The 9,691-nt window shown below is 32.0% G+C and overlaps 1 protein-coding gene across 3 annotated transcripts; it reads left to right on the top strand.

Annotated features, from left to right (window-relative positions):
* Window positions 1-1,261: 1,261 nt before the first annotated feature.
* LOC112094248 lies at window positions 1,262-7,970 on the top strand. Of its 3 annotated transcripts, none has more exons than XR_002903443.1 (4): window positions 1,262-1,425; window positions 1,516-1,558; window positions 7,293-7,379; window positions 7,809-7,970. XR_002903443.1 is itself a non-coding variant. In XM_024174671.1 (4 exons), exons 1-4 carry the CDS (start codon window positions 1,355-1,357, stop codon window positions 7,852-7,854), a joined length of 306 nt encoding a protein of 101 aa, XP_024030439.1. In that variant the 5' UTR covers window positions 1,262-1,354; the 3' UTR covers window positions 7,855-7,970. The 3 variants fall into 3 exon arrangements, 1 of the variants encoding a protein (XP_024030439.1); XM_024174671.1 differs by having other exon boundaries at window positions 7,293-7,438; XR_002903444.1 differs by lacking the exon at window positions 7,293-7,379.
* Window positions 7,971-9,691: the final 1,721 nt, after the last annotated feature.

Genomic DNA, 9,691 nt, shown 5'->3' with positions numbered 1-9,691 from the left:
AAGGAAAAGAAAATTGAAAGGAAATTATAATTTGTGGGTCCCACCATTTTTAATCCCTCCAAAAGTGGGAGGATTTTAAGAAGGAAAATGTGGATAACTACTTAAATTACTAAATTGTCCTCATTTTGGCTCCAAAATTGGCGTTTTTTTTTTTTTTTTTTTTTTTTTTTTTCAGAAATAAGAGATAAATGGGCAATGGGCTTCCTCTCCACTTAGCACACCAGGACACTTTGATGCAGTCCAACGCGTGCAGGAGAAGGAGTTTGGCCAAAGTATTTGGGAAATGTTTGAAAGTATTTGGGAAATGGAGAAACAGGTTTCACATTGTTCTGACGGCATTTTTTTGGATACAAGATATGAGTGTATTGGATTATAATTTTCCTACATTTATGCTATTTAAGATTGGATACGAAGTAAACTTTTTTAAATTATTTATTATTTATTTGTAATGTAATTTAATTTATTATTTTAATTATTAGTATTTTTATTTGAGATTCAATTATTACTTATTTAATATATTATTATTTAAAATATTATTTCATGTTTTTAAAAATTAAACCGCCAAACGCAGTTTCAGTTTTTTAAAACTGAAAATAATCTTAGAATAAAACTACCAAACGCATTTTCAGAAATGATTCCAAAATAGAAATGAAAACGTTTTTATTTTCATTTTCATACAGAAAACAAAATCATTTTGGAACGAATTCCAAACGCCACCTATGTTTTTGCACCTTTATATATGTATGTGTGTGTATATATATACATAATATAGATAGAATATATGTTTAAGTTACATGAATTTTTTGAGTTAATTTGATGTTAAATACTGTATTATTTATACTTTTATTAGAAAAGAATATTAATAAAAAATATTTAGGTAAAAAAGTAATTACACCAATAAGAATTTTTCTATCCCTTTAGTTTCACTTCCAATACTAAACAAGAGAAGGTAGATTCATTTTCTTTTTTTCCTATCATACCAAACAAGTCAAGAAAAAATTAAAATCTTTTCTATCCTTCTAATTTTTTATGCATTATAATTTTTCTTTCTCTCCCATTTTCTTTCCTTCTTACCAAACAGAGCATTTAAAGTCTAATCGTCTAACTTCTAACTTTCAAAGAAAAAAACAAAAAACAAAAACCAACCAAAGCCCATTTTTCTTTTTCTAATTTCTTTCTTTTCTTCCTTCCCTCCCTCTTTTTCACGTCATCTCCCTCTCACTCTCTCCCTCACTCTCTCTCCCTCTCTTTCTCTATCTCGTTCTCTCTCACTCCTTCTATCTCTCGGTTCTCTCTCTCCTCCGTGGTAAATGCAGTCCAAGCTTCTAAGTAGAGGGCTTTTGCTCCATTTTTGATGGGTAGTTCATTTTTAAAGTCAATTTCAAGATTGGAGATGGATTTTCTTGAGATTCCAAGAAGATTAAGGTAGGGTTCTATATTCCAATTTCTGAAAACCGGCTGCATGCCTTCAAATCCGAGCTCTAAACTCTTAGTTAATGTTTCCTTCTTCTTTAGCTTTTGGATTGGGAGAATTTCTCGTGGAATTCAAGAGCAAGAGGTAGGGTTTGTTTTGCTTTTTCAATCTTTTTAAAATTCTGTACTTTTCATTCATCTTTGGCATTATTTTCTGGTGTTGTATAATTAATGATTTCAAAGTTTTTCAAACATATCTTGTTTTGCTATTGTTTGATGAATCCTCTATCTTTCTTGTTATATTTCTTGAGATTTGATGATTTCTACTATTATATTCAAGTTGGGGTATGAATTTTGTCTTGCATGCTATTAAATCCAAATTTCTCCGAGAATTTGATATTTTATTTGACATACCAAACACCCTGTCAATGTTTCAGTTTTAGAAAATGTGTTAAAAACTCCTTTGATGATGCGTTCTTACTAGTGTGATTGCTCAGCAACTACTTCTATGGTTAAAGTTTGATGTTGTTCATTTTCAGAAATTCTTTAGCTTGAATCTCATGTGTTTAATGTTCTAATTCATAATTAGTCAAGTAATTGTTGTTCAATATTGAGTTGTGAGTGACTAAGGAATACTTCCCCTTTTGAGGTTTGTGCATAGTTAGGTTTGGGTTATAACACCATGTTTTGGCTTAATAAGATTCTCTAGCCTTTGCATCCTACTTATGAACCTTAAGAGTTTAGTTTGGGGGACTTAAGATTTGTACCAGCCATGTTGGAGTCATTAGTAGGGATTTTTCTTTTTAGTAAGCCTGAAGAATGATGGTTTAATGAAACATGTAAGGAGCTGCCCAAGGAAAAGAATGAAACTGTATCTCCTTGCTTAGGTTTTGATCTGTCTGATTGTAGGGCCATAAAATAAACATTATAAGCTTCGATTAGAGACAAGATTTGCCTTAAACGGATAACCGTAGCCTAATATATGAAATTTTGAAGTTGGATGTGGTTGTTGCAATTCTGCAGAAAAGTCAGTAATTCATGATCTGGTGTAACGTGTTTTTGGAGGCTTTAATGGAATCGAACCCAAGCTTATGATAACTCTTTGGAAAACCTAGACGTCTACTTCGATTAGGCATTGATTTTGTAATTTTTGAGGCTATGTCGAATATTTTATGATTATTTCCGTAACAGTCGCCAAAGCTGTCCTTTTTAAGAATTGATAAAACAAGAACCGAGATGCTCACTTTATGATTTATAGTTGCTGCACCTAAACCGTCTTCTTTACCACTTAGAACAAGTTATTAGTGACATGTGGGAGTTGGAATCACCTAATTTGGAGTTTTGTAGCCCGAGTTGTGCGCATTGGAAGTTTCTTGTTCAAACTTTCCAACCACTGTCAAATCAGGAAAAAAACAGAATTTTAATTTCTTAAAAACTGTTTTTGAGGTACTTACAGAGCTCGGATCAACAAGTGTATAGCTCATCGGAAAGATCTACGTGTCTACTTTCTTTTGGAGTTGATTTTGTAATTTTTGGAGACTAATAATATCCTATGAATATTCCCGTCTAAGTTGACCATCTGCCAATTTACTGTTTTCATGAAGAATATGGATTCGAGTTAGAAATTGATTTATGACTGAACGATTGATAGTTTGGAGCCTTTGAGGTTATTTTAACACTAAGTATGTGGTTCTTAATGGGATATGACGAAAAGTGTTAGAAGAGGATAAATTAACACTTGACATCTAATGATATATTGTGGAAACTTAATAGATCTTATTGGAATATGACACTTTTGCATTGTTGGTTGTGCATACATGAATACCTTATAGATAATTGAAGCATGTTTATTTCTTGAGTTTTGATCTTGTTCCAGCATGAGATTGCACTGAGCCTGTGTAAGTTATTTACTTAGTTTTTGTTTTTCCTTAATCGGTTTTGGTATCAGGACGTGTCCTACAGTACAAGTTAATACATGGTGCAGTTAAACTTGAGAATTTGTTGTCAGTGTCAGTTTCACTTTTTTTGGACTCCATTTGATGAGTCCATGTTCTGTTATTGATATTTACCAGTTTGAAATTCAAAGTCAAAGTTTGACTTTGAAATTCTCATGAAATTTTTGAATTTCAATTTGATGATTAGTTGATTTGCCATTGCTTATGCTATTAAGCTTTGTACGTTTGAAATTCAAAGTCAAGGTTTGACCTTAACATTTTCTTGAAGTTTTCAGTTTTAAAATGATGTTTGATTGACTTCCACTTGTTTTTAAATTCTCGAAATTGGTTCTTTTCACAACATGATGCGCCCGACGTAAAGATTGATGTCGATGGAGAGCGACGGCTTGGATTTCAGCAGTTTCCGATTGACCAAGTTTTCTCCCTCCTTGTTTTGTTTTTCTCATTTTGATTGATACGCAAGTTTAGTCTTGTAATCTCTAGTCTTATGTCCTAGCTACTTGTTCCGATTCACTGATGCATTCCTTTATCTCTTAATGGTGATTTGTTCAAGAATATTTACTTAACAAATTTTCTCATATCGGTGAGATTTCATTCTTTTATTCTGTTGATGATGATAGTTGCTATGGACAGCATCACAAGGTGACTCTTATCTTTGTTATTTTTTGTATTCGCCTTTCATCAAGAAGTGTAGTAGGCCATAACCCACAGGTTTCAGGATCCAATCCTCTGAGTTCTATTTCGATTCTGTTTTGACATAGAGTTTGTCTTTCTAATTGTTAATTGTGTTTCAACTCGTGTTTGCTCTCTATCATGATACTATCCAAAACAAATATTGAAATTGCATCTAGTTTTAATTGTTAGTCTTAACTACTCCCTTACTGACTTGAGACGTGCCGTGTTCCTGCCTACTTATAAATTGTTGATTGATGACTCTAGATATTATATATCTGTATTGTCTTCTATTTTTGTTTTAAGATGTAGTTCATACTCCTAATCCCATCCTTAATTCCGGATGGAACTGGACTTTGTTCTATGCTTTTCTGGATATACTCATATTTACAGTTTGTTTTCTCGAGTTCAGAGTTGTGTCTAACCTACTCTTGACATTTGATTGCGTCACTCCTTGTTTCGTATTCAGATTCGAGCTAAAATTGTTAACATCTTGGTTTTGGCCTTTAACTTCGACCATTTACTTTCTTTTAAATTCTGAAGACGGAATTTCTGTAAGGGGGTAGGGTTGTAACACCCGATTAAATTAATTTGAGTCGGTTGTTAGTATTAATTAATTGAAAATTTGTTATTCATTTTCAGTTATGATTATTTCATTAAGAATTTTTTGCATTTAAAATAATTATTTTTAAATTGACGTTTCTGCCCCTCGATCTTTTTTACGTGCCGGTAGCTAATTTTCCCCAACAGAAACTATTAGGCCATTTTATATTCATATTTAAGTTGGGCTTTAAAGTCTAATTGTCTAATTTCTAATTTTCACAAAAAAATGTAAGCCCATTTTTCCTTTTCTCTTTCTTTCTTTTCTTCCTTCCCTCTCTCTCCTGCTCACACTCTCACGTGATCTCTCTCCCTCTCTTTCTCTATCTCTTTCTCTTACTCCCTCTATCTCTCGGTTCTCTCTCCCTCTCCTCCATGGGAGATGCAGTCCAAGCTTCTAAGTAGAGGGCTTTTGCTCCATTTTTGATGGGTAAATCATTTTTAAAGTCAATTTCAAGATTGGAGATGGATTTTCTTGAGATTCCAAGAAGATTAAGGTAGGGTTCTATATTTCAATTTCTGAAAATCAGTTGCATGCCTTCAAATCCGAGCTCTAAACTCTTGGTTAATGTTTACTTCTTGTTTAGCTTTTGGATTGGGAGAATTGCATGTGGAATTCAAGAGAAAGAGGTAGGGTTTGTTTTGATTTTTTAATCTTTTTAAAATTCTTTACTTTTCATTCTTCTTTGGCATTTTTTTTTTTATGGTTTTGTGTATAATGAGTGATTTCAGAGTTTGTCAAAAATCTCTTGTTTTGCTGTTGTTTGATGAATCCTCTATCTTCCTTGTTATATTTCTTGAGATTTGATGATTTCTACTATTATATTCAAGTTGGGGTATGAATTTTGTCTTGCATGCTATTAAATCCGGATTTTTCCAAGAATTTAATATTTTATTTCAATGTTTCAGACTTAGAAAATGTGTTAAAAACCCCTTTGATGATGCGTTCTTACTAATGTGATTGCTCAGCAACTAGTTCTGTAGTTAAAGTTTGATGTTGTTCATTTTCAGAAACTCTTTAGCTTGAATCTCATGTGTTTATGTTCTAATTCATAATTAGTCAAGTAATTATTGTTCAAGATTGAGTTGTGAGTGACTAAGGAATACTTCCCCTTTTGAGGTTTGTGCATAGTTAGGTTTGGGGTTATAACACCAATGTTTTTGCTTAATAAGCTTCTTTAGCCTTTGCATCCTATTTATGAACCTTAAGAGTTTAGTTTGGGCTGACTTAAGATTTGGACCAGCCATATTGGAGTCATTAGTAGGGATTTCTCTTTTGAGTTAGTGTGAAGAATGATGGTTTATTGAAACATGTAAGGGGCTGTCTAAGGAAAAGAATGAAACTGTATCTCCTTGCTTACGTTTTGATCTATCTGATTGTAAGGACATAAAATAGACATTGTAAGCTTCGATTAGAGACAAGACTCGCCTTAAACAATTACCGTAGCTTAAGGTATGAAATTTTGATGTTGGATGTGGTTGTTGCAACTCTGCAGGAAAATCAGCAATTCATGATCTGCTGTAACGTGTTTTTGGAGGCTTTAATGGACTCAAAACCAAACTTATGTAGCTCTTTAGAAAGCTCTAAATGTCTACTTCGATTATGCACTGATTTTGTAATTTTTGTGGCTATGTTGGATATTTTATGATTATTTATGTAACAATCGCCAAAGCTGTCTTTTCTAGAAATTGATAAAACAAGAACCGAGATGCTCACTTTATGATTTATAGTTGCTGCACCTAAACCCTCTGCTTTACCACTTAGAACAAGTTATTAGTGACATGTGAGAGTTAGAATCACCTAATTTGGAGTTTTTTTAGCCCAAGTTGTGCGCATTCGAATTTTCTTGTTGAAACTTTCTAAAAGCTGTGAAATCGAAAAAACCAGAATTTTGATTTCTTAAAAGCTATTTTTGGGGTACTTACAAAGCTCGGATGAAGGCTATGTGATAGCTCATTGGAAAGGTCTACGTGCTTACTTTCTTTTGTAGTTGATTTTGTAATTTTTAGAGACTTAGATAATATCTCATGAATATTCCCGTCTAAGTTGACGAATCTGTCAATTTACTGTTTTCATGAAGAATATGGATTCATTCAAGTTAGAAATTGATTTATGCCTGAACGATTGATGGTTTGGAGCCTTTGAGGTTATTTTAACACTAAGTATGTGGTTCTTAATGGGATACGACGAAAAGTGTTAGAGGAGTATAAATTAACACTTGACATCCAATGATATCTTGTGGAAACTTAATAGATCTTATTAGAATATGACACTTTTTCATTGTTGGTTGTGCATACATGAATACCTTACAGATAATTGAATTATTTCTTGAGTTTTTATCTTGTTCTGGCATGAGATTGTGTTTCTCTTCCTTTTTGGACTTATTTCATGGATTTTCACTTCTCTGTTTAAAACTCGGTCTACTCTGACTTTGAGAATTTGAAAGGATTTTCATTTATAAATGTACATAAATATATATAGAGATTATATATGAAAAATCTTCCCAAAAACCTAAATTCACGGGTCATGGTTTTTGGAAGAGAATTTTAGAAAAAGAGAAATGAATTTAGTCTTGGATTGGGACAATTCGAGCACAAGATAAATGAGCTTTTAAACGCTATCTAATAAGCATTTTAGATAGTTGGTTTTAGTATGATGACCACAGAGATCAGGATATGAAGATCGTGTACTTGGGGGCAGGTCTCGAAACCCGTACGGGCCACTCCGCAGCGTGGATGGTAAAGCTTTGCACTAAACTATGTATTGGTACTTTGATACGAGTATTCAAACTACCGACGTATGATTTATTCTTTAATTATCTGTCTTTTGATTTGAACATCTAAGTGTCTAATAGAATTACAAAATACCTAGTATTTTGTAGACTATTCAGATAGCGTATTCCATCACTTTTGAAATGGATTTTAAATTGATATAGTATTTTGAAAAAGTTTTCAAATACTTGATTATCCGCTTGATTCGGCATTCAACTGCATCAGTTTTGATTTGATTATTTTTCACATGTTACCATTTCTTGCATTTGAGTTATGCATTTCATGTCGATTGTGTCTGACTTGCCATGATTATTTTACTTTGTTTTATTGTTGTCATTCCTGTTTCCCCTATTAGACATTTGGCTCATTCCTGTTTTTATTTTTTTCCCCCTCTAGGGTTAGCAGTTTGATTTGCAGCACAATATTGACTACAATATACTGAAGGCTCGAGATTTGAGATGGATTGTTTTATTACGATTTCATTTTTTTTTAATTATGAGTTGTACTGTATTTAGTGTATGTAAACAGTATTAGTCAGTACTATCTCAGAGTTATATTATTATGAGAAGTTGTATATATTTTAGAGTGTTTTGTAATTACTTTTTTTTAAAATAAAAAAAACCTCTTTAGGTACCATCCGTCATCCAAGTGGGGAAATAAATACCAAAATGTAAAATGGACTTCTCAAATCTAACATCATTACTGTCATTATTTTTCCACCTCTAATTTAGATTGTGATGAACCCAATATTTGTGCTTGTGGGCGCTTCAATATGTTTAGAAATCTTAAGGTCTCGTTCATTTCGTCGATTTGAGTTTAAAATTCGAGTTTTATTATAGTAAAAAGCTTTCAGAAACAGTCATATTTAACTTTTTTGTTACAGTAAAACGCTCTTACAAAACGTTACATCTTAATTCGAATTAACAAATTAAACGGGCCTAAAAATATTCTCACAACAAGAACGGTTAGAAATACTTTTTTTTTGGAAAACAAAAGGAGATGATAATTATATGAGGACAATGGTAATTCTTATAACAATTAGTACGTAGCAAACCTGCATGAGTTGGATAAAGATAACATAAGTTGATCCAAATAACTTCTACGGGGGACGATAAATTTTCTGGGAAACAATCTATCACGCATTATTATCATGATTTTATATGTTAAGAAATAAAAGCATTCTCCAATTTGATTAAAATTTATTATTTTCTTTATTTTTTTTTTGTTCCCAATCGCGTCCAATTTGGCACTCCAAAGGGGATTGTAAAACACAAAAATGCGTCACAACTTCTGCCTTTTTTTTTCTCACACGACACAGATGGCAAAAAGTAACACGTGTTGCGTGATCAATAATTTTATGTCATTTTAAGTATTATTTATTCATATTTTTTGACACTATTCCCCAAAAAATTATCTTTTGCGGACCCCACCATCACTTCTCGGTTTCTCCTCTCCTTCCTATTATCATCTACTCTACTATTTGTTGTTCTTCATAGAATGTTAAAATTTAAATACATCTATTTTAAACTCTTTTCAAATGCTAGTCTTTTTTTTTTTTATGGATGGGGTAGCTACTTTACTAGCTCCAGAAGATCAACTGTCCCTAATTAGTAGAAAAAGAATGTCGATTAAAAATATCATGACCATATGTAATTTTGATAAAGTAATTTATTTATGCATACACAGATTGAGAAAGCACATCTCATGATACAATAATTATCGGCTGTATGTGAACCACGAACGGATTTTCCAAAATTACCTGAAGGTTACTATTCTACAATATTCATTTATTAACTTTTTGACATATTATTAAATGTTCCTTGTAGTGCATAATTATTTGTGTATCTCCCTTCAATAGGAAAGTATAAGAAATATTAGAGTCACTCTTTTTTTTGTGTACTTTTTCTTGTTACTTCTTTATCACTTTCTACATTTATTGTTTAATACGTGAACTTTATTATCTTATTTTTTGTTAAAATAAAAATATATCATGTTAATAGAGTGTACATGTTAAATAATAAATACAGAAAGTGACAAAGAGATTGACAAAAAAAATGACACTAATATTTCTTTAAAAAAGTATTATTTGGTTGATGCATGAAAACACCAAATAAAAAGGTTTTTAGGACCATATAAAGGTCAAAGATGCCATCTTCTACAATTTCAAGATGGTCGTCAAACTACTGGTTACAAAAAGGAAGTCAGCCACGCACATTCTTCTCTTAAGAGTGTTATTGAACACACCTTTGAAGTTTGGAAAAGAAAATAGAAACTTTTGA

This window comes from Morus notabilis, unplaced genomic scaffold, assembly GCF_000414095.1.
Source record: "Morus notabilis unplaced genomic scaffold, ASM41409v2 Scaffold104, whole genome shotgun sequence".
NCBI lineage: Eukaryota > Viridiplantae > Streptophyta > Magnoliopsida > Rosales > Moraceae > Morus > Morus notabilis.
The sequence above is the reverse complement of the archived record's forward strand: the minus strand, read 5'-3'. Positions and strand labels throughout refer to the sequence as shown.

What these genes read in the sequence shown, in the direction of transcription:
- LOC112094248 (XM_024174671.1), top strand. Translation starts at nt 1,355, where the DNA reads ATGGGTAGTTCATTTTTAAAGTCAATTTCAAGATTGGAGATGGATTTT. An exon ending in GTGGAATTCAAGAGCAAGAG is followed by an intron (nt 1,559 to 7,292) that starts GTAGGGTTTGTT and finishes AGTTGGTTTTAG; the next exon opens with TATGATGACCACAGAGATCA. An exon ending in CGAGTATTCAAACTACCGAC is followed by an intron (nt 7,439 to 7,808) that starts GTATGATTTATT and finishes TTCCCCCTCTAG; the next exon opens with GGTTAGCAGTTTGATTTGCA.